At 46.2% G+C, this 24,896-nt stretch overlaps 2 protein-coding genes across 5 annotated transcripts in view; both read left to right on the top strand.

Annotated features, from left to right (window-relative positions):
* The window catches only part of LOC135997088 (alpha-1,6-mannosyl-glycoprotein 4-beta-N-acetylglucosaminyltransferase-like), a 40,378-nt gene extending 29,292 nt beyond the window's left edge, over window positions 1-11,086 (top strand). The window contains exon 6 of the transcript XR_010607362.1: window positions 11,048-11,086. The gene's annotated coding sequence lies outside the window, so the exon portion shown is untranslated. The remainder of the gene's footprint in view (window positions 1-11,047) is intronic.
* A 1,183-nt stretch (window positions 11,087-12,269) lies between these two features.
* Window positions 12,270-24,896, top strand: part of IGFN1 (immunoglobulin like and fibronectin type III domain containing 1) — a 38,196-nt gene continuing 25,569 nt past the window's right edge. Inside the window, exons 1-4 of one of the 4 annotated variants that reach the window (XM_065649292.1) lie at window positions 12,270-12,422; window positions 17,244-17,379; window positions 21,913-21,981; window positions 22,499-22,621. In XM_065649292.1, coding sequence (XP_065505364.1) covers window positions 21,963-21,981; window positions 22,499-22,621 — 142 coding nt within the window. In that variant the 5' untranslated portion in view covers window positions 12,270-12,422; window positions 17,244-17,379; window positions 21,913-21,962. Of the gene's footprint in view, window positions 12,423-15,558; window positions 15,603-17,243; window positions 17,385-21,371; window positions 21,580-21,912; window positions 21,982-22,498; window positions 22,622-24,896 lie in introns of those variants that run through there. The other 3 variants (XM_065649290.1, XM_065649291.1, XM_065649293.1) reach the window with 3 other exon arrangements.

Genomic DNA, 24,896 nt, shown 5'->3' with positions numbered 1-24,896 from the left:
TCCTTGCTACTGTTTCCATGATGAATTTGCTTTCGGAATCAAAAATTCCCTTGATTCACAAGCAAATTAGTCAACACGTCTCACCAAACATGGAGAAATGAACCAGAGAGCCTGTGGCTGCTCTGTAGCTCTGAAAGGGACTGCGGACTGGAGAATGGTCTTGTCAGGTCTTATGTCTTTCATCCTGAAGTCTGGAGGAAGATTTTTCTAGTAGCTACCTCAGGAATGGCCATTTCTCGTGTTCAACAAATCGCGCAATAGCTCTGTGTTTCTCACCTCCTCAGGTAAGAGTCTGGGGGTTCATGGTCCAGCAAAACGTTCCTAACCCAACGGCACGGTACGAGTCCTGTTGTTGTCGTCGCAGTTGTGTTTGGCACAGCCCCTGCCAGCAGATCTATTTGCAGAGAGGTCCTGCCCTTGAAGCCAAGTGCCCAGAGGTGTCAGTGGCTGCACGTGGCCGCGTTCGCACTGTCCTCTCCGCAGCCGCCACCTCTCCTCGCAGCTTCTAAAATTCCCATCATCAGGGGGGTTATTTCCTTATTATTGACACCTGTTTGGGCAGGCAGATGCGCTTACCGCTTACAGAGCCGCTGGGACTGAAAGCTTTTATGCAGAACTATATCAAGAGGTGTTAAAACTGGCCTGCGTGTAATTTATAGTCGGTGGCAGGGGCCTCGGCCCACTAGACACAGCGTGCTGGAGCATTAGCTCTGCTGTCAGCTCAATTGTCAGCCGGATGCCGAAGGAGGTGGAGTGGATACTCTTTGGATCACAGCTTTTCGCATTCTTGGTCACAAGTCAGTGGGGTCATGAACCCTAAGACAACTGTTGTGATTCTCGGGCTCTGAAGAGCTCTGTGGGCCGCGATAAAATGCTCTCACGCAGACACATGTACACACACACACACGTACAGACGAAATCATAGAATCAGAGAATCCCAGGTTGGAAGGGACCTTAAGGATCATCTGGTCCAACCTTTCTTGGCAAAAGCCTGGTCTAGACAAGCTGACCCAGCAGCCTGTCCAGCTGAATCTGGAAAGTGTCCGATGTTCGGGGATCCACCACTTCCCTGGGGAGATTATTCCAATGGCTGTTTGCTCTCATCATGATAAATTTCCTTCTTGAGTCCCATCGGAATCTCCCCAGGAGTAATTTGTACCCGTTGCCCCTCGTCTTTTCCAAGTGACTCACTTTCTTCTAGTCTAGACCTTTCCAGTCAGAAATTTGGATCCTAAGCTGTTGCTATTAAGTTCTCTTCATTTTATAAAGTTTAGAAGCAGCATCAACTGTAACAACTAAATTAAGAATGTCCAGCTGGCAGAGGAGAAGACAGTCACACAAAAGTGCTCTTTCTGTCTGGAGGAAATACCAGTCTGTGGTTTCTACCTAAAGGATGTGGAGTTCTTACTCGCAGGTAAAAATTGGGACCTCGTGTTCTAAAGGCTTCACTGTCAGGGACATTGGTAGCACTTAAAGCTTGTGTAATGCTGCCTCGTTAGCTCAAATGACTCACTGTCTTACCTAAAGCTTTCTTCATTGCTGGCCCCACACATGGGTGCCCTATCATGCAGTGCACAAAGTTCACTGTGGTTTGGCTACGGAAGGAGAATGCCCAAGAGTAGGGACAACAAATTGCCAAAATAACTGTGCAGCAAGTGACTCCCAATTGGCATTTACTGCGGCCAAGAGTTTCCGAGTTCAGTGTCTCCTGGCCATTTGTCCTCCCAGACTTCGTTCCTGACCTTCGAAAAGTCCTCTGAATTTGAGCGGCAGAAGGTTGTGTCACAGAGTTCCTATTGTAAAATAAATATATCTGTGTTAACTCTGTCAGACACTCCACCTTATTATTCCAACTAGGAGACTGTGTTAGCCAGATGTGATGGTTAAAAGTCTCCTGATGTTCCTCCTTATGGTCAGTTATTTCCATTTTTCTTTCTGTCACCTTGTCCTCTCTTTTGGTATTTGTAAGGTATTTAATATTTTTACCCCATCTCTCCTTTGGGCTGAACAAACTAAGCTTATTCATTATTTTTTAATACAACTTGTCCTCCGCTACCTTGAGCAGCCCATCTCTGTACATCTTCCTACTGGAGCAAATCGTTCTTGAATATGGGCAAACAGCAGCATTCCCCATGTTCTGGTAGAGGCCTGGAAGGTTGAGATCAAAAGCTGGCACGGATATTTTTCTAACAGCAATACTTTATCAGCTAGTGCTGGAATTGCACTTGGAGTTTTCCTTCCACTGCTCTCAGTAGTTTCTATTTCTCAATCCTTGTTCTTGGGTCATCTTTGTCCTCATCACTCTCCCCATCATTATTATTTAAAACTGAGGCTTCACCACATTCCGCCCCTTTCAACACTGCAGAGTGAACTCATTTCATCTTTTTTTTTGGTCTAGATTTTTTCACTGTTTATTTTAAATAATTTGTACTATTCTACGTAGGTTGGTATTTGTCAGTCCTTACTTGATCACAGCACATCTTGGTTTTGAAAATGTGCCAGGTTGGAAAAACCTAGAAAACACCCTTTCTCAAACTCATCAGGACAAAAAGACTGATGGAATCTGCAGGTGTGGAAAAGGAGTCAAAGAAGAACACCAGGAAATTGAGGTCAGAGCAGAAAAAAACCCCAATATTTTGTTTGTGTTCGATGTGGAGGTTCCTACGCTTGGGTCTCTCATTTGTGGGTGATTTCAAGGACTGGACAGCTGAAAATCTGCCCCAATGTAGGGTTGAAATAGCTGAACTACTGTTTTACATTTCAAATTGACTTTGTACCATGACAAAGACTTGAGCATGAGTCAGGGCTGGATGTAGCAATGGGCCATAATGGCATTTTCATACCACCTGTGCAAGGTCAAAGGAACCTGATCACTCAAGGTCTATTCCTCACTGAAGGCGAATGAGGACAACTTGTCTCCTCTCTGACCATGCACGGATTTACTCCTTTAATAAGCTAGGGCTTCCCAGTTATTAATAATCACTGATATCAGACTGCAGCATGTCAGCAATTATTCACAGAGCCTTAATGACAGAATTCGTAGCGAGCAAAACCATTAGAAGAGGAATGTTGCCGGGAATCTAAATCCCTGACTCGGGCATGCTGAGCTTCGGAAGCTTCCACCCCAACCTGCCTTACAGGGGATGGTTTGTCAAGATGGTTTTCAACCCTCAGAAATTCTCTTTTCTGCAGTGTTTGCCCCTCTTTCTTCACGTTCATGCCTTGGTGACAGGCACTGTCACTCCGCCTTCATCTTGATCTTTGTTTTATTCTTGTTTGCTGCCTCCTCTTAGCCCTTTCCACATTTTTTGACAAAGCAAGTTCCTTCAGTTTTGCCCTAGTACTTGTACACAGAAACTTCATTTGACAATCTCATAGTTACTGGTTAAAATTAGCACCGCCATTTTACTTGCTCTAATGACTGTTTTGACAAATTTGATTAACTTCAGTTTTATTTTTCCTCCTTCTCCATCCTTTTTGCCACTGATGCCTTTATCCTTCACTTTGTCCTTGTTTTGGCTAGACTTCCCATATTCTGAATCAAACCTCGCTCTCAAAGAATAACCAGCTTTGAGAGTAGATTGCTTTTCAAAATGAAATCAGGTTGATTAGGACATTATCCAGGAAAATTTTTAATATCCCCAAGGATAGAGATACGATCTCTCTGGGCTGTTGTTCCAGCGTTTGACGACACTCACGGGATCTTGCTGATGCTGCCTGGGATGCTGTTGGGTCTTGTACGTGAGTCTTGTGTGAGTGCTGTGACCTGGCATCTCTGGAAATAATGGTTAGGATAATGCGACATGGCAAATAATAAATCCTTTTAAATAAATATGGCAGAGCACTGCAGGCCCCGGCTGCTCTGTGCTTTCCTGCCACCTTCTGACCAGGTCACCGTGACTGGCTGGACCTGGAGATGGCTTTTCCTGATATGACGTATAGCTGAAAGTTAAAGAACATTTCCTGGATGAAACATTTAAGGAACTGCTATAACTACTTGTGTTTGAAAGAAGCCTCGGTTCATTGAGACTTGTAAAGGTAAAATGGGACCATCCTTCTCCTTTCACCCTCTGGTTGAGCTCAGAAATCAGCTGACATAGTTAAGCTGACAGTCATTAGATTTATATGCCCTTTGCTTCTGGCATTCTGTCCTGTCTGATCTGGCAGTTTGGGTCTCTTGACCTTTGTGGCATGTGGCAAGGCCAGTGTATCTTGGCTTCTGCCTCAGACGGCTGTGGCTTGTTGTTTAAGGAAGTTTATTTCTCAAGGATATGGTCATAAGTCAGCAATGCGCATGTTCTATTTTTGCAGGCATACCTAGAGAGTCAGGAAGGAGGCCAAAACTCTTCCAGAGAAGACAAACTGCAGATCTCAATGCTCTTATCAATGAGATGTAAGTTCATTAGCTACAAAGAAGATACAAATTGTACAACAGGCTAAATAAAGAGAGAGAGGACAGGGAAAAGAAAGGTGCCTAGTAATCTGAGATAGCCCCTTAAAAGGTGATGGATAGATAGGAAAATACTACACCAGGAAGAAAAAGCTGAATTTTTAGTGTAAGTATGTGGGACAGAGAACTAAAATTATACTTTGAAAGATGGGCGTGGAGTCTTAATAAACACAAAGCCCAGAAATTTTGTTTTCATATGCTTACAGAAAGTGAGCAACAACAGTTAATGGTTTATTTGATTGCTCCCTGCTTTTTAGAGCCCTTTAGAGTTTTGCTGTCTATCTCCCTGGGTTGCTGGGAGTCTTGTTCTCTGTGCTAGATTGACCCTCCCGCATCAGCCGCCTCTGGCTCTGCCGCTTTGGGGTGGAACCCAAGGTCCTTGATATCGCCATGAAAGGAAGGGTAAGGATGGCCGAGAGAGCATCTCACCCGTGTATTCCAGCTCCCAGGGAGGGCTGGGAAATTGTCAGCATGACCCAGCTGGCCCTGAGGAACCAAAATTGTAGTGGCGGTGTAGGAATGCGGGCCAGCCCTCTCAGATGATAAACATGTGAGGTTTCTCCGCTTCTCTCCTCCACCGTGGGCTGCATAGACCGCTCTGCCCCGTATGGTCATTGCGGAAGGAATAAAACCTAAATTCTGGTTACAACCCCTGCAAAGTAGCCATGGTCACTGGGTGAAAAGAGAGGAGTAGGTGGGGAGCGTAAAATGAGATCTGCTTGGCTGAAAAGCACATGAATGGCTGCGAGGATGAGCCACTCACTGTCGTGGTCATGGACTGGAACATCTGGGGCCCTCAGTGTGTCAGTCGAAGAGATTGACGAGGACATGCTGCACTTCGTGAAGGCCCAAACCGCGAGCAATTTGCTTGCCGTTCAGATTGCTTTAGAGCAACAGACCAGCTCTAAACGCAGGGTTAATCAGGGCCTTCGCGTGGGTCTTGTTTCCTCCTGCTCAGCTCCTGGCACTGGTATTGTCTGCCCCGGCCACCCTTCCCAGAAGCCCGTCCTGCCTCATCCATCACCTGCGGTGACACAGGATCCGTCTCCGACACTCACTCCTCCTTCCCTCCCTTCTCCAAGTCTGGCTGTGACGTACCAGCACCCCTGACATTCTCCTGCCCGTTTCAGTGATGCCTCTACCCATCCATCTGCCTTGAAAAGTGACCTGCTCACTATGTCCCCCCAGCGCTCCAGCAGACAGGAGCCGGCCTGTCTGCCGGGCCGCGAGCAGGCGGAACGTGCTTGGGGGTGGAAAATACAGAGCGCGGGCGACTGCGTGTCACCGCAGGCAATACATAAAAAGTAGCTCCTGGAGACTTGTCAGAGACCAAGTTGTAAACTGGGCTGCAAGATACGGTATCAATCATCCAGTTCCTATTCAGAGGCTCTGCCTTTCCCGGGCAAAGTTAGCTGTGTTGTAGGGAGTAATGTTGCACAACTCTGTGTGAGACCTTAAAGGAGAGGAAGGTGATTTTATTTTAAAACAAAATGTTTTCATTCACTCAGGTATATCTATTCACATACCCACAAGGACCAAGATACTTATATCCCAGCGGTCTTCCCAGTATGTGGGCATCAAGACAAGTGTGTCCAGATGGTCCCAGTGACTTCAGGGAAGGCTCCAGGTACTCAGTGCCCATTACAGAATCCCCGAATCCCGGGCTGGTTAGGGTTGCAGGGCCCTCTGTAGATCCCCAGCCCAGCCCTGCTCACGCAGGGTCACCAGAGCAGATCACACAGGTCGGTCCAGGCGGGTTTGAATGTCTCAGAGCAGGAGACTCCACACCCGCTCTGGGCAGCCTGGCCCAGGCTCTGGCACCTCCCAGCAAAGAAGTTTCTCCTCATGTTCCGATGGACCCTCCTGTGTTTCAGTCTGTGCCCGTTGCCCCACACCCTGGCGTTGGGCATCATTAGTCAGGTCTGGACACTTCAAGCTGAGATGACTTTAAAAAAAAAGTAGTTTTGTATCTTCAGGAGCTTTGAAGCACTGACAGAATTCATCATCTAACACTGCCAGGACTAAGTCACATGGCAGTGTGACCATCATTCTTTGGGGCTCTTTATTAGGTATCTCCAATTCTGCGCTTGTCACATCCCCAGATCAGTGAAATAACTGGCAAAAGAAGAGCCCTGGGGTTGGGTTCACAGCTGGTACAGCCTCACGGTGCTATGAATTGAGCATGCCCTAGCAAGCAGCTACTTTGCTGAAGAGTGCTCAGATCTTCCCACAAGAGACAGTTGTAGTTTTGATCCTAAACAGAAAGATTTCTGTCTGTGATGCTTTTTAGAAAGTCAACATTTGTGTGAAAAGCAAGGCAGTAGTTGCATCTCCACAGATGAACCTGGGTGAAGGGTTGTGCTAGACAGCACTGATCAATCTGCTTCTCTCTCAAGAGAAGAAGTGGCACAAGTATCAAATTAAATTCCTTGGGAGAAGTCTTGCAATATTTTTTTAAAGGTTAAGACAGTGTGATCATATAGATTCATTCTAGAGACCGAGAGAGTGTGAAAGGGGGCAATATCTCTGTTTGGAAATCAGAGAACAGCAGAAACTCTCCTCTTTAGTTCCAAAGTAGTGAATGGTACAATCATGAAATGGTACACTTTTTCCTGTCATATCCTGTGGAGTGAGAGGAGAAGGAGGTAAAACTCTCTGTGCTTGACCATCTGCCCAACCATCGCCATTGCTCAGTGCCTTTTCTGCTTCCTACCCGCCTCTCCCCATGGCTCTGCTCCCACAGTCCATTTGTTCCCCAGATCCAACCTCAACCTCCCCTGGCGCAACTTGAGGCCGTTTCCTCTGGTCCTGGCGCTTGTTCCTGGGGAGCAGAGCCCGACCCCCCCTGGCTCCAAGCTCCTTTCAGGCAGGTCAGAGATCAGAAGGTCTCCCCTCAGCTCCTGTTCTCCAGCTGAACCCCCAGCTCCCTCAGCCGCTCCCATCACACTTGTGCTCCAGCCCCTTCCCCAGCTCCGTTCCCTTCTCTCAACTCGCTCCAGCACCTCAAGGGCTTTCCTGAACATGTCTTTCGTGAACAGGGAAGGCACGTGAGATAGACAAGTGCTACTGAGGACATGGACATGCCGAGGGGACAGGGAGGTCATCTGGAAATCAGCAGGAGAGCAGAACACTAATAGGCACTAATAGGCCTTAATTATCCTGAGCAACCTCATGTGAGACCCCTTCTCGTACCCTCTGCCCATGCCCCAGGCGCCCTTAACTCAGGCCTGGGCCTCCATCCCCTTCCTGCACTGTACCGTAGTTGCACCTGTTTTCAAGCTGATTGCTGAACTGTTGTTTGGATTTCCCAGGTTGACCTTGGACCTGACTTGTTCCCTTGCCTTTGACGATGACAGAACCTCTGACAGACCCTGTTGCCATCACCTCTGTTCACCCACGCCCGGTCAGTGAGGTCCCAGCCCAGCCTTTGCTGGGGCTGCCTCTTCCATTTGGAACAGCCCAGCTCCTCCTGCTCCACAGCTTCCAGCTCTTACGGGCATTTCCCCACTGAGGTTCCCGGCCTGTCCTTGTGACTGGTAGTGAGTAGTGAGGGCCTGTGTCTGTCACACGTTGGGTCACTGTCACACGTTGGGTCACTGTCACATGGGAGAACGAGTGAGGGAACAGGTTGCCACGGGGTGTTTGGGGCCAAAAAGCTCAGCTGCCTTCATGATGTGCAAAAAGCACAAGACCATCAAGAACCCTGCCGCTGTCAGCCAAGAGCGACAGAGTAATGTCAGACCTGCCTTGGGCCTGGACCCAAGAAGGCATTTGTAGGCTGGGCACTTAGTGTCTTGCTTGGTGTCCTCTGGCCTGTTTTGTGCTCGCAGGCGTGGGTCAGGTTACCCAGATGGCAATCAGAGCTCACAAGGGCAGGCTCCTCTGCCAGTGCTGCTGGGTCAGGTGAGCTCTGCTCAGTCTCCTTACTCACGTACTGGTTCCATTTGAAGGAGGCTGGAAGAGGTGAATCAGAAACCCAGTTTGGTTATCCCTGCTGCTCAGGTCTTTGCCCATCTTTTTTTGTGTGACTGAATACCCAGAGCCTGCTTGTGTCCTCCTGCTGCTGTCCTGAAGATGCAGTTATTGAGCTGGTGGATGTGGGTGGCTGAGGGATGGGGGAAGGGGACATGCAATAGTTGAAAAAGAAGCTCTGGATGCGATGACCCTTAGTTTGTCTTGGAGCTGAAGCCCCTGGAAGGCTCCAAGTGCTTTTGGATGCTTCAGTAACTTGTCTTCTATGCCACACAGGTGCTCACAGCCCCTTTTGCAGAAGGTTGTAGGACAACTACAGGAGTCACCATCCCTGGAGGAGTTTAAAAGCTGCATAGATGAGGTTCTCAGGGACATGGGTTAGTGCCAGAGTTAGGATATGGTTGGACTCTATGATCTTGAGAGTCTCTTCCAACTGAAATGATTCTATGATTCTATTCTATGAACTAAGTGGGGAGTTTGGCTTTACTTACTGGGTATGGGTGATGGAGGGGATCCCCAGCACCCCTCTGGTAGCATTTCTCTCCACTTCATGTCCAGGTTCATACATTGAGCTCCTGGCTGTCATTCCTGGTAGGTCATTCAGCTAATTATTGGGTGTCCACAGAAGCTGGCTACCTGACACCAGCCTCACCACAGGGAAGGCTTCCAGTGATTGCTGAGGGGGTCTGGCCTTTGAAAGCAAGACTGGGTTGTACAGACTCAGGTGCCCAAAGGAACCATGATGTCTCATTCTGGCTGGATGCTTGCAATCAAAGTAGATCTTTGGCCCCTCAGAGAGATGCTCTGCTGCCAGGCTGCATCTTGGTTTAGAATCGTAGAATAATAGAATTGTAGAATTGTTTAGGCTGGAGAAGACCTTTAAGATCATTGAGTCCAACCATTAACCCACCCCTGGCACTGACCCATGTCCCTGAGAACCTCATCTCCATCTGTTCAACCCCTCCAGGGATGGTGACTCCACCACTGCCCTAGGCAGCCTGTTCCAATGCCCCACAGCCCTTTGGGGAAGAAATTGTTCCCCAGATCCAACCTCAACCTCCCCTGGCGCAACTTGAGGCCATTTCCTCTGGTCCTGGCGCTTGTTCCTGGGGAGCAGAGCCCGACCCCCCCTGGCTCCAAGCTCCTTTCAGGCAGGTCAGAGATCAGAAGGTCTCCCCTCAGCTCCTGTTCTCCAGGCTGAACCCCCAGCTCCCTCAGCCATGCACAGGGATGGAGCCCGTGCCTTGGATCTGCAGCAGTGTTGTAGTGTCTTGCTCTGGGACACTCTTATCAAGTCTACACCCTGGGATTCTGAAAACAGGCTGAGATGTGACAATTTGCACAACCGCATCTAGTGTCCATTTCCACTTCCTTGAGACTTTGTGCTTCTTGACCATAAAGCTCGAGAAGAGCACAAAGTGGATTGTATTCTTAGTCTGTCACAACAAAGGTTCAGAGTTCTCAGACTTAATGCCCTAGAGGGTCATTTCTGTGTTTTATCCTCATTTGGTGTAGAAATGAGAAGGTTTTTGAGCCCTCAGTACAGCTCCTAACAGACCATTTAATGACTGGGTTGCAAACATGACAGGGGAGAGGGCCAGGGCTGGCTGCGCTGACAGTGTTTTAGGATAATACTCTGTGGGAGAGTAACAAAATCTGTCTATGTCGTAAATAAATCTAAATGGCTTATTTTGGCAAAGAATTCTCATTCCTGACAAATCCAATTTTGAGACAACCAATAACCACTTGCTAATTTGAGATGAAATTAGAATTGGAATGTGGCATCCTCAGATCAGCTCACATGTAGTAGTTGGTGGGTTTCCAGAAGAGTCCTCTCACACGTCTGATAGGAAATAATCTTTTTGAGGGCTGTCAAAGGGAAGGGAATACCCAGGCTTACAAGTCATTGAAGTGGGTTATTGGAAAGGGATGTGTCAGAGGATTGCTAAGTGAAGCACATTACATAAGGCTACCCTTTGGGTTTCTGAGTAACTGGGTCAGATTTTCGAGTCTATCGGACTGATTTTAGCATCTCCTGGGTTGTTAGTACTTCTCTGCTTTTTGAGGCAGAAGATGCTTTTGCTCTTCTACAAAATTAAATGCAACCTTCTATATTTTGCTGACTGTAAGTGTGCATAAAGGTGTGTAAATGTGAATCTTTAGATATGTCACCTGCACTTTATGTCTTAAATCTGTTACAGTATAAGCTCAGCAGAGTGTGCAGCAGCTCAAGCTCTCATCAGCACAAAGGATGCTTGGCTGTCGAGGGGCAAGGTAGGAAATCCTCAGTGGGTTTCAGTTAACCACTGTGATATCAAGGGACTGAGAATCCAAACTTCATCTAAAGTAAAAGACTTAGGGAAAAATAACCCCATTTGGATTATCCAAGTTCTTGGAAAGTACATAAAAGTACAGGCAAACCTGTCCTGCTAGTTTATCCTTGTACCTCTTGCTGTGTCTTCTTACAACTAGTTGCTTACCAAGGCTTGGTGCATCGGAGGGATAATTTTACACAGGGAGGCAATAGGCCCATTGTTTCCTGGAGCGTGTGGGATTAGTTCCAAGTGGTTAGAAGCAAAACCTTTGGAAATGATGTTTGCTTTTGATTCTTGCCTCTCCTGACAGGTGTTGCTGGACCAGGTGATGTGATTCCAGGCCAGGCCGTCTTGTTGGTGCAGTGGAGTTTGCCCACCTTTCCGTGCTTGAAGTGCTTCATGTGCAGCTTACCCCACAAGCACATTTTCTTCCTTGTGCTGCTGAACTTCATCTGTCTGCTTTGTAGAAGAATCGATGTGCTCACATCTGCCCTCCCTCACAGTATCGCATGAGGTTGCCTTTGAAATTACTGAATATGGCTGACATCATCCCCCAGGGTGTGACTGTCCCTGTGCTGAGCAACCTGGGCAATGAAACCCCAGAAATGTCTGCAGTGTGCAGAGCTGGGGGCAAGGAGAGCTTTGAGTTCTCCATGGGTGCCCTCTGCAAGCTGCAGAAACTCTCTAAGCCTCTTTATCCCCCTGCCCTGGGCTCTTTTATTTTGGGACTCTGTCTTATTTCTCTCAACATTTATCTAGATCAGCTCCAGGTGACTCTGGATGTCTCCCACCAGAGGAAGCCTTTGCTAATAAGCGGAACCTCGTCTGCAGGTGCATCTGGTCTCCATTTCCAGCCTGACCTAATGGTTCCTAATCCCTGTTAATGCTGCTGAGGTCTGTTTTACTCCCAGGCGTGTGCAGAGCTATGCAGGTGACAGAGGCTGCTCTCAGCCCTGTAACTGGAGCACAGGCTCATGCTGTTCAACTACATGCTGATAAATTTTCAGCTACAAGCAAAGAAATTCTCATTAGCACTGTGAGCTCTGTCCACCTCTTATATTCATACTGCTAACTCTTCAAAGAGTTATTTTAAAAAGGAGAGTATTTGGAGAAGCATCATCTTTAAATGTGCTTGACCACTCACTTTTAAGTGAAGTTGAATTTATATGATCAATTAGTAACCCTAGTTATTCCTGAGACTGATTTCAAGCCAATTAAGCTCCAGTTTCCTTTAAAACATCCAGCGCCATTCAGCTGCATGAAAGTTTTTAATGAGTTGCTGTGAAGAAGAATCACAATCTGCAGAAAAAGCACCGCTCCAGCTGACTTGTGAAATGTTGAAGAGTTATGTTAATCTCAGATTTGCCCAGCACCGTTGCTGGTGTGGACTGCAATAATAATGAATAGAAGGCAGGTGTATTGAGTTCCCTTAAAAAAAACCTCCTGGGGATGTCTCACAGGCTAACAGCCCTGTGACAGGCTGCACCTACCAAACGGAGAGGGTGAGAGAGAGATTAAGTGTGAGAGAAGGGGAGGCGGAAGGTGACACAGAGGGAGCAGCTGAGAAGGATCCCAGGGACCCAGGACCGATCCCACAGCTCAGCACCGACCACAAAAAGGACACGGGGACCTGCAGCTTCCACAGCAGCCGCGACAGGAGGGGACCCCGGGGGTGGCACACGCAGGTGAGTGCCCTGTACCTGTTTCACAGGAGTAGCTGTGTTTGCTGCGAGCTCGTGTGTCAAAGCTCCTTGTGGTCACCTTCACAAGGCAGAAAAGGTGACCGGCAAGCAGTGACAGGCCCTGCTTGTTTCATACCTGCACAAAGGGGACAATGGTGACGCTTCTGGGAAACTGCTGGGTTCCAGGAGCAAGTAGGGGTGGAAGGGGAGAGATGCCCTCTCTTTCCATCATGATTGTTTTCATTTTTGTTAATTTTCCACTGGATGCTGGCATAATTTCCTGGCTCTGGATACAATTTATTTTATTCTGATATTTCAGTGCTGGATAAAGTGAGAGTTTGACAGAGAACAGCCTTCAGAAGGAGCAGGATGGCATTCCCAGCAACAAGGGTCCTCTGGCACCTTTGTAAGTGCCAGACATTAACTTCTGCAGGCACAGGTCATGCAGGGCACTAATAAAACAGCGTTGAAAATAATGTTCAGGCGTCCCACAAAGATAGTGGGAAGGTGGCTCATTCTGTGATCTCTTGGGTTTTCAGAGAGATTTTCTTACCATTTGCTTCAGTGTCCAACTTCCTGGCACATTAGGGCATGAAATATTAAAATAGCTTGTCATGCGAGGACGAGGCTTTTTTCATCTGTTGCCACTGGCAGGTTGGGGAAACAAATAAATAAATCAGAACTGGGGTATTTGCTATGTGCTCTAGTTTGAAGCGGGGCGGGGGGGGAATGAGAAAAACCCTTATAACTTGATAACTTGGATCACTTGTGGCATCTGAATAGCACTTCTTTTTTTTACTGCATGCAGTGAATTTTATTAACCCTCTGCATGCCCGAGGGGCGGCATGTGCAAAATGGTTTGAATATACATAGTTAAATTGAGCTGGAGCAGAAGACATTTGGCAAAGTCCAATGGCCATACAGGGTCACATGAAAGCGGCGCCGTACTCTCTACATTTATTCAAGCACACGATGGGTTAAAATGTTGCTTTCTTCAGTGTCTCAAAGAGGGATGAAAAGTATTAACGGGGCGATATGTCTGGTAATATGTTGATGTTTAATTGCATCTTTGGTGAGTCTATATTGAACATCTACTGCCCTGTATTTTGTTTTTTTCTGAATGGAAAAGGGTAAGTAAATTTCAATGCTGGCCAACCCAGGTGTTGGAACATGCAAGAAAAGTAGTTGTGAGGGCGGCTATTGCACGGGGGAAGTAGGAATGTCACGTTTACAGGCAGTCGGGCTCCATCTAAATCATGGATTGTGCTAACAAACCCGCCTGGCGGTCATGGCTGCAAACGGATTAAATCAGTCCCAAACAAGGGAGCGGAAGGAATTCTGTACGCCGTGGGAAGGAGGGAGCTAATCCGCAGTGTGAAAGCAGAGAACTGCTGCTTCTTGAGTTCGTTACCCCGATTCTAATATTTTCCTTATGTTGAGCTGCATCTCGGTGCACGAAAAGTCCAGCCAACTGCAGTGGGTCTAATTGTGGCTCTTTGTGAACAGCGGTGACAGACCTCAGCTTGCTGGTGACAAAGGGGCAAACTGGCACCTTGTGCGTGGGAAATAAAATAACCAAGGCTTTGAGCCTTAAAATAGTCTCTGAAATTTATTCTGGAGTGTACGACATGGGCGATCTGGTGTTGAGGGACTGGGCTGAGCACAGGCATCTTCCACTGGAATCACAGGGAGCTGCACGTATTCAATACTCCGTGCATCACCTTTATTTAAAATCAAATGCTGTGAGTCCAGAAGACTCATTTGGGGCAGCCACATGTGTGGTGTGACTGCTCCTCGTCCTGGAGCAAACCAAATGCTGTTCTGTGACCTGCCTGGTCCATGGCCTGATCTGACCAAAGTTATGTCCCTTTACATGACCAGCAGGACTGGTATTGTCAGAATCACCCAATTTGATATTGTACGTGGGGTGGTTGTAGGGCTGCAGGTAACTGGTAGTTGTCTCTGAATTTGGACCTTTATTCCACTTTCCTTGCACTTGCCCATCCTTAGATGAATGCAACTTTTATTTTCTTATGGCATTTATGTGATTTTTTCATTGCTATGATGTCAAAGTAGACTTTGAACCTGACTGCTGAGCTTTGCCTATCTTAACCCATTCCATATCTCTGAATATTTCTGTTCAAAAGCCTCCCTGACATCACCTTGACCTTCAGTGCAGTGACTGACCGGACACCCATGCTGCGGGGACATGGCTTGGCCAAATGACTCAAGCACGAGCCGAGCTTTTGACCTTGGTCATCTCTTCATGAACTGGAAAATCCAGTCAGCTTTTCGGACCTCCCAGGTCTTGGTTTCTTCACTTCTTGCTCTGTCTGGGCCGTGCGGTGGGCACCGACAGTCTCTTAAGAAGAGTTTTGCCAGTTGTCACCTCTCAGAAGGAGCAGACGTCACATTGATACACTGAAGAAGGGAGTTACAGGGGAAACAGAAGATCGGAAGAGCCTCTTTTCCAGATAAAATGTACTTTTATAATCCCGTCCTGAAATAACTGAGCTGCAGCTGTTGCCTCTTGACACTTCTTCACCGCTCTTCATTAGGGGAATGAACTCACTTCCAGGGAAAAACATGCCCTGTGTGCAGTGAAAGCAGTGACCGCTGCTGAATGTCCCGGGCTTCGTGATGACATTTTGCAGGTTTTCAGTGGCATGCGGTAGCTTATCCACCGGCATGCAGGGGTTAACAGGACTTTTGGGTGGGCGGCTGGAAAACAAGCTGTGAAATGGAAGAAGGTCAGTCTCTTGGAGGAGTTTGCTCTGTCACAGATGGTTTTAAGTTATCCGTCCGCCTGTAGGAGATGTCTCCGTTCCTTCCCCCCGCAAAGAAAACTGTAAAACCAGGGCTGGAAATAATGCAAAGTGCGATCGGGTGTGGGTTTAGCAGACCAGGCAGAATCGTGGCTCTTCTGGTACTTGCTAGACCCAACCGTCCGTCTGATTAGGAATTCCCCGGTTGTTCAAGCAGCCCCCAACAGCAAAATGCGACTTGAGACTAAATCTCTTGGGCAATACACTTTTCATTGGGGGATAAGTGAGAACTAAATTCAGGTTTTGGTAGAAGCCGAGAAATGTTTCCTCTGGGAGCATCCCCATGAAGTGTTATTGTCTTCAGAGACTTAACAACTGGTTTTATTAAAGGTTGAGGCTACAGCATCCAATCAACAAGGTAACGTAACTGCTGCTCTGGACCAGTAAGACAAATGTCTAAGGAAACATCTTTGGGATGATCATTGGCCAAAGCAGGTGGAGAAAGGGACAGAGGGAAACCCATGAGGACACTGCTAGAAAAGTGTCTGCCACTGAGTGAGCTGCTGCTGGAAACTCCTTGTTGTCTTATTTTCTTGGCTTATTAACTTTCAAATTGTTTAATTTGACTTTGGAATTGCCTCTACTTTTATATCACTGCAAATGTAACAAAGGATGTAGAACTGAATGATGTTCGCCCAAGCGCCAGTTTGAACAATCGCATTTTCCTCTGTTGACATTGTTTTCTTGTGAACTGGGAAGGTGTAAATACCGTCACCAGCAATAACTGTCAAAAAAGAAAGAAGGAATGAAGAAAATGACTCCAGAATTTCTTTTTCACATTTATCTTTTAAATTGTTGATTGAAATGGTGATTCCTAGCCCTGCAAAGGAGAAGTTTTTGATATCGGGATCAGACCAGCTGATGGATCATGCTGTTACCACCATTGTCTTTTCCACTGAATAATCGTGTTTCTAAGACCAGCAGAAATGATGCACTGCGTGGATTTTCTGTCTTATCCTGGCCAACATGCATCTTAGCTCCAGGTTCTGGTTCTGTTAGCCCAGATGTCATGCAATCCATGGTCACCACGATAAAACACCTTCCATTGCCAACTTCTGGATCCAGCCTTTCATCTCAGAGTTGAACGTGAGGATTTAGTATGAATATATGGCACATCATGCAAAGGAAAAAAACAATTGTATGCTCTCGGCCAGAAGTGAACGAAAGCAAACTCCCAACCTGAGCAGTTAGTGCTGCTGGGAGAAGATGTAATAGTGTTGGGTCCCAAACTGGCCACCTCTGTCAACATCTGGAATTAAACAGAGGTACCTTTGCTTCTAAGTGAGCTTTTTGAGTAGAGGTAGGAAGGTTTACAAGTTGCGGAGTCAGATGAAGCAAAAGATTTTGGGGCACAGTATACTGCACTTGCGCTGCTAGGGTAAACCTGTCTGTGGAAATATGTGCGCTGTTGCTGCTCACGGGATCAAACTGAGGTGTCTGTGGCGAATAGCTTGGATTAAAGACTCTACTTATGAAAGCCAAGCCCAGGCCTGGTTGACCCGTACACAAATACAGTAACCCACTGGTTTTCCTTCGCTGCTAAGGATTTACGGGATCTCCAAAGGACTTGTAGCCTCTGAGAACCAGTCTGGCATGTCCTACAAATCTTGGACGTACAGCCTGTCCCTTCCTTGGACAAACCATCAATCTGCACAGACATTTGTCCTTCTTTGCGGCGCAAAGTCCCGACCCAGCTCGCGTTTGGAAACCCAGTGTTGCCTTGACTGATGTTTGCATCTGGCCAAGTTGGCTCGTTGCCTCGTTTGGGGCTTGCCAAGGGCTCGGGGTTCAGTCATCTCCCTGGGTGATGGGGGAGCAGGGCTGTAGAACGACCCCCCTACAACTACAGTATAGAGACACCTTGGCTGGGCAGCCACGGAGCACAGACTTGGCTTCTAGGAGAGTGGAGGGATGTGAGCGGGGCAGGAATTTGTCATTGCTATTGCCATTTAGTGACGTTGACACCAGACTAATAAGGGGTGTGGCTTCTTTCATGCAGATCACCAATATCTGTGACCAGGGGTCCTGTTGAGGAGCCATGAGGAGCTCCGAGGTCTGAGCCAACAGACAAAGCCACCGCAGACCCGGGAGACGCGATATTGACTTCAAGCAGGATCATCTCAGAAGCTCAACGCGTAAGGTAGTGGGTTGGGTCACATCGCCCCTGAGATTTGTGTGGGGGTGACACAGGGCTGGGAGGACCAAGTGTCACCTTTACTGTCACTGGGGACGTTGCTCTGTGTTGGGGTAGGTCTGAAAATTGTTGTGAATGTTCTGGGAGGAGAGGTCTCCTCCAGCATACAGTGATTTCTTTGGTAAGATGACAGGCTGTTGAAGATCTGCCGTAACCGTCCCATGGAGCTAATGTAGGACTTGTGGCACCAGCACACTGCGGTTTCTAACTTTTTAATCTTGGTCGCATTGTTTCTTGAAACAGTAAGTAGGGATGTGTTATTTTTCCTTCTGGACATTTAGTAAAACTCTGTTGCATTTGCTCTGTGATACTTGCTTTAAATTTATTGACTGTGTGAAAATACACGTCTATGTTATGAAAAAATTCATGGGTATGTTGTGGACATCAAAAGGAACAGACTGACCTGTTCTCATCTTGTCGTCCTGTACCTGCTTCACCAAACTGATGTGAATTCGCTGTCCTGTTCACCGCCGCTAAGGTGTAATTGCTTTTTCAGTTAGAAAATATAGATGGTGTGTGTCTCCTTTTGGCATCTTATATCAATGCCACTTTCATAACTAAAAAGCTATGGAGTATCTGGTGTATGCGTACGTAAATTGTGGACAGCATGAGCGATCGCTGATGTTATATTCATAATCCCTGGGGCAGAAGAGAAGATCAAGTCAAGTATAGATTTACCGAAGGGATAAGTCACACAAAATCTGATCCTTGAGCATTCCTCCCCACTCCACACAAGACCTCCATTCATCACGGGAGGGCTTGTGACACTCCCCCTCTGTGACCTGCTCACAAGTTTTCATGAAGTTGCGCTTGTGCAGCTGCCAACCTTCAGTTCTGTGGGTCTAACCCGAGGCTTTGAGATTTTCCTTTGAAAATCTTGGGAAACGGGAAGAGTCAAGCTGAAAATATTACTTAACAAATAAACAAAGAGAGCCCATCCAAAGCTAAAAGAGAAATTTTAGGTAACAAAACTTTCTTCTCAGGGAGTATCTGGGTCTCTGGTGTGAAGCACAGCTGGAATTTGAGACTGAGCGCACAACAATTTGGTATTTTGCTTAGAACGTTCGCTGTGTCAGGACTGTCCTGATTTTTACGAATTACAAAGAGAAGTAGAATGCTGCATCTGTTGCTGATGAATTTATTGTAAGGATGATTCAAGTCTCCTGCTGCAGTCTGTGCTAATGACTTTGTTCTCCACATTTGCTGTACTCGTGTCTGTGGTACATCCCGTGCTCTGGACCCATCACCTCCGGGAACCACTCACTGCCTGTCACTTCTTGACAAATTTGGCTAATTTTGCTCACCGGCCTCTGCCAGCAATTACGTCACATCTTGTCTCCGGGTTCCACTGTCTGAACTTCATAAATAACGACTTGTGACACCGCTAGCGCCTCCAAATCCTGTGACTTCCAAATGTTTTGCTTCTTCACGGGGCTGATTTATGGCCCTGCCGCTGGTGTCCAGTCAGTCTGTGAAGGGGAACGGGCTCTTGCTCTGCCTCGTCCAGACAGATTGACGGACAGATAAGATGAAGGGCAGACCTCCCATCCCCTCAGGTGCTCTGGTTTATTTTGGTAGATTAAAAATATTGTCAGTAGCCAAGGGCTTGCTCCTGTTCTGCGTTCAGAACCATGGCAGTGTTTGCAATGATGCTGAACAGCATCTCCCCCAGGGAGGGCTAACTTGCCTTTTGGAAGCATTTGTCTGTCTCTGTTGAATAAATAGCGAGCTTGGTGATCATCTTATCTAAAAGATGCGGAGATGAGGTTCTTAGGAACACGGTTTAGTGGCGGACTTGGCAGCGTTAGCGGTTAGACTTGATGATCTTACAGGTCTTTTCCAACCAAAATGATTCTCTGATTTTTTGACAGCTGTGTTTCAACCTGTGAGTGAAGATGTGACTACACTGTGACAATTTTTGGAAGGCTTTTGCTATCTTTCATTTATTTTAAATATTCTGTGATTTCTTTTCTTTTTCTAGGATTGAACTGAAGTCAAAGCAAAAACGTGATTATTCGTGTAACAAGGGAGTAGAAATTTTAAAAGTAAGGAGGGCAGGGTCTGAGTGACTCTGCCATGTGATATGGGTTTTTTTGGTCCTTACCTAGCACAGAAGATACTAGAAAATGCGACTTGGTTGGATTAATCATGCTGAAAGAATGTTCTCTTGCATATCCTGGCACTGTTATTTTAACTGTGCAATCAATGTGTGGCATTAACATGCTTCTGTCTCACCAGAATTCATAGGAGTTTGAGGACTCACAGCAGCTTATCTTTAATCCAAGTGAATTTCTGAAATATTCAAGGCCATGTAAACCCAGCAGTTTCCACATAGTGCACATGGTGCATATTGTACATTCAGAGGATGCCTACGTGATACCTATTGCTACTGATACAAATATCCTCAGTATTTGGTTGGGGTTTTTTTGAACTAGATTTGAATGTAACCATCTCTCAATAGGTTATAGTCACATTTAACATATATCCACAGTCACACGAGACTGAGAACAACTGTCTGACAGGGTACATTTGGTAACATAAGAAAATAATAAGTTTCTTGGTGGCTTTGGACCTGAGAATTTGGGCCACGTTCATGTTTCAGATGCTCCTCAATATTGCCTGGTGTGGAGAGAAGAAGTCGGGAGTAGCAAAGAATAAATGTGAGCGTAACAGAAAAAGAACTTGAGGGAATAGTGTTGCAAGCTAATGTCGAGTAATCATGTTTGTTGAAAGTTGGAGCATTAGACACTTCAGCTCCAGGAGTGGTGACATGTTTAGGAAGATACAAGGCTGCAAAAGGCAATAGGGGATTATAATGTTTGCTATTAATATGGTTCAGTGCTTTGGAGGACAAATTAAATCCATCAGAAGAGGGTGATCAAGAGTGTCTGGAAATCCCTGCCCTCTGCTGTGCGATGCCCGGCGCAGGGCAAGCTGCCCTGGGACTGTCTGATTTTCAGTGCGGTTTTGTTGCCTTTTCCCTCTCACCAGCTGTTCATTCCCTTCATTTGCCATTTTTAAAATGTTTGCCGATGGTTTACAGAAGCAACTATGTGATAAGGCAAAAATATCAACACGTATGAAACGTAAAACTCTTGTTTTGGTGGGTAGCAACAAAAGCCACCCACACCAGAGCGGAGGTGACACAAGGAGGGGACTTGGCTGTTGTTCGCACAGCGCCATGTACTGTTCCCATTTCTCTGTTTTATGTGCATTTCCACTGAAGTCACTGAGACTCCTGGAATGATTTTCCAAATATTTGAGATTTGTGTAGTGTGCGGAGCCCTAAAATAAGATTTGTGTTAAGGACAGCAGGGGTTTGTTGTGGAGAGATGTCTGTGCTCCTATTTACAACTGCTAATGACTGGAAAACAAATTTTATCCTTTCGGCTCAGAATTTGACCTGTGAGTCACGCTTTCTTGGGCCTATCTATGGGATGTACAGCACAAATGACTTTTGTTATCTTAATTATCTTTTACCCTTAGCTTAAACCAAGTATCATACAGATAATGCAACTCCGGGCTAAATGTTTAACAAGGAGATGTTGGGGTCCTGCCCAGGGTTTTCATCAGATGTAGCGTGGGAATACTAGACTAGATGAATATCTGATATAAAGAAGTTATTTAAGGTCATAGGCGTGCTGACAAAGTCCATCTGCCTTTTAAAACTGTGAAAAGTTGCATATTCTTGAGTGACTCTGTGTTGACTGAAGGAGTGCAGAGGGTAAATAGAGACACAGCATTAATCCCCCAGGGGAATCTAATCTAATTGCTCTTTCAGAGCTCCAGTAACTCTATAGTTTCTGAGCATCTCTCATATGACAAGGAATCTGCCTTCACAGTTTGCTTGCGAGATAGTGACGTGTTACATTACACGTCGTGCGGTTTATAAATACAGGGAAAGAGGCACCTTTGGCAGGAGGTCACGAGTGATCTGCAACAATAACGAGTTAATGCCAAGTTCACACTTCACCGTTTCCTTCTAAAGTCAGTAGTAGCATAGTCTGCTCTCAGGTCTGTTGCTAATTTCGACACGCTAATTTAGACCAGGATGTGCTTCTGCTTCATGTCCCGGTTTAGACATCCATCTCCGTGGCTTTCTTCTCAGCAACTGCTCTCGCCATCCATCAGAACCCACCACGTGAGTGCCATGTGGTGTAATATCTGCCTGAAACACGAGAGGAGGTCTTTGGAGGGGAGCCAGATGACATGGGAATGGAAGAGGAGACAGGGGGATGCTGTTAGATTTGGACGTTTTCCGCTTAGCCCCGTTTTGTGGTGGTTCAAAACTGTGTCTTAACGCGTTTTGGAAAGACGTGTCATGATATGTTGGTGGGCAGGTCTCTCTCCACTTGGCTGCTAGGATGTGGCGAGTGAGAAAGGGCGAACTGCATCCTAAAAGTGACCAGTGTAAAGGTCTCTCATTTCCCTTGTGAGCTGTAAATAACGAAATGATTTGTCTTTTTTTTCGCAGGAGAACCTATAGTCCGGTTGTGCTGACCATAGGCAGCTGAGCAAAGCATCATGACGAGCCAGCAGGCAGGTGAGAGAGCAGACACAGCTCTGAAAACCATCCGGGGAACTCCTGAGAATAAGCCCGACTTGCTTTTCTTGTTCAGCAATTCTGTGCCTGTCTCAGCACCACAAGGAGAGACACCAGTAACTGGCCCATCAGGTTTTGCTGACCTTTGCGATGGTGTCTTTCTGTGTCTTTCTCATGCCAGATTTTGAAGTTTTATTTGGAACAATAACCTGTGTACAGCGTTCTCTATCCAAACCATCGCTACACCTGTAAGCAGATGCAGCCCTGGATTGCGATCTTGACTGCAGATTTTCCCACTTGGGCTCTAGCTTTGCGATAAGTCAGCACAAAATCACAGACCTTGATTCTTTGGGCACCCCTACAGTCTGTGGTACTAGGACGGATGAGTCCTTTATAGTCCAAGAGGAGCTGAGCAGGAACAGTTACTGTTCTACAGAGAGACAATGCAGATCGAGAGATTGTTTCTAAAGGACAATCATGTTATCTTAATTAAAGGTATTTTTACTTGCCTTTCTAGCAAAGAACTTCAAGAAATCTGCTGTCCCAGGAGTTCTTATCACCCAGTTTGTGGATGATATTCCAGAAGGATGCAGCACACCTGACTTTGAGCGGAAACCTCTCACTCTGACATTGCAGGAAGGTGAGATTCTTGCAAAACAGTCCAAGCCCCAGACCTGGAGGCTTTGACTCCTCATCTCACCTACATGAAACAATTATCATAATTAAATCAAGATAGTTTCTAAAGAGACTAGACCAGAAAAAGGTGTTGTGTGGCCAAAGTCTTTGCTGTACTGACAAAAATTCCAGCAGCACTGGTTAGAGGTCTCCTGAGTTTTCACTAGTGTACAAGATCAAAATCTGGCTCCTAATGTACGCAACAAATCCTGTGAATTCTGCAGGAACCTCCCAAAGTAGGTGTTTTGCAGCAAAAGATTAAGAACGTTGGAAAAGTTTTGGTTTTTGTTTTGTTTTTTCCTGTTGAACTAACTTGTATTATGAGTGTTCAGCACTAAAATTATTTGCATTTTAAAGTCAGATACACTGCCTGTAGATGCTGTTTAGGCTGTACTTCTTCGAGAAGCAAAATGGATCTTCCATGGAGTACAGAGAAGGCAGCTAATGAGCTGAGACCTGAAAATCAATGAGAAGCCTCCCAGTAATCTCTCTGCACTTGCAGAGAGTCATATATATATATATTTTTTTTAGTGGGATGGCCTGGGGAGATCGTGTAGCTTCTCTTTCCTCACAAGACTGTTTCCAGCTCCCTGCATTTCAGTGTTACCCATCTGTTGATTTTCATGAGCATTTGAGATCTCATGAAGGAGCAGAGTGGCCTCTAGTGGCACATCCCTCCTCCTTCCTTCCACCTGCGAGTTCCACACATGAACCAAGGATGTGGTCTGTCACCCTGTCTACATTTTCCAAGTTATTTCATTTGCAGTAGGTTCCTTGTAGTTAATATACAAAATTTTAGGGCATTCAGTTTACAACTGAATCAAATGTTTATGCAGATACGCGGTGAGTGTCTTTAATTATATCGTCCTCGCCCCATTGCATCCGGTACGTGGATGAGCTGATATTCCCAGCTGAGGAGTTGTGTCCTGTGACAGATGGCAAACATGGGAAATTGCAGCCAGAAGGGCTAAAATTTGACAAAGGTATAATCAGTTGGAAATGGACTCTAGTAATAAATAGAACTGCAATCTCAGAAAAAGTTAGAAGATGCTTTTTGATGAGGATCTATTGGCAGGAGCTTTGCTGCATCAAATAAGTGGTTTGGTGGTGACCATAGAATGGTGTGGGAAATATTGCAAGACTTTCTGGGGAGAATTTTTAACAGTGTTGGTCACCTGAAGACCAAAACTATTGCAAAAGAGACACAGTAACCATTTCCATCCTGAGCTACATCCACAGATAACTCATCTCCATTTCTGTTGCCCTGTGACACTCCCACTTACCTACACGTGAGTCACTTCTCTGATTCGTTGTTTCATAGTGTTTCCTGTGTCTTTGAAGCATTTTGGAAGAAAAAGAAAAGGTTTGAACTAGGCAGTGGTCAAGCTGTTGGAGATTTCTGGGTTCAGCTTCTTAGGGGAGCAGAGATGGAGGGAGCTCAGAGGTGAACCCCAAACTCTTCTCCCTCTCTTGCCTCTTGGAATCGCAGAGCCTGGTGTGTTTGGAGTGCAAGGTGGTGCCAGGCCAGCAGACAAGGGAGATATTGCAGAAAGACGACACGTAGGGAGGATACGGGGAAACACCTACCGCACGGGTCCTCCCAGTTGCAGTTCAGTGTTGTCAGTTAAGAATGTGTTTTCTTGTTTCCATGTCCTAATAAATCTAAATTTGTCCAAATAAAAAAGAGACCAAGAGCTGCAACTATTCACCGATGAACTTTACTGAAAATGAACTTTAGCCTGAAAATGGAGAAGCAATGGGAACTTGCAGGGAAACATGTGTGTGATGGGAATGGGTTTGGGCGTTTCATGGCTGCGATACAAGGAGCACATATAAGGTGCCAGAAGCACATCCAGACTGATTTCAGTTGATGTCAGAGATGGTCAGAGCATGTCAGCAGTCACATCTGGTGGGCTAACACCGCATTTTAAAGGTATTTTATGATTGAATACAAGCAAAGCCGGACATTATTGATGTGAGGAAAGGTAGCCCAGCCTGGACTTGAGCTAATCGCTGCTAATAAATGCCCTGCCCAAATATTGAGGGAGTTCAAAATCAGACCAAGATACCAAAAAATTCCTCTCTTGACTGTGTAAAAAAACACAGGCAGAGACCAGCTGTGCCAGTGGTGGATTTTAAAGTCAGTTTTCAAGTAACCTCTTTGAAAGCCAGTGAGTTAGAGTGGAGATTATGGCAGATGTCTTGCAGTAGTTTGGGCATTTAATGCAACTTAAACTGGT

The sequence above is a fragment of the Caloenas nicobarica genome, chromosome 21 (genome assembly GCF_036013445.1).
Source record: "Caloenas nicobarica isolate bCalNic1 chromosome 21, bCalNic1.hap1, whole genome shotgun sequence".
Taxonomy (NCBI): Eukaryota; Metazoa; Chordata; class Aves; order Columbiformes; family Columbidae; genus Caloenas; species Caloenas nicobarica.
The sequence above is the reverse complement of the archived record's forward strand: the minus strand, read 5'-3'. Positions and strand labels throughout refer to the sequence as shown.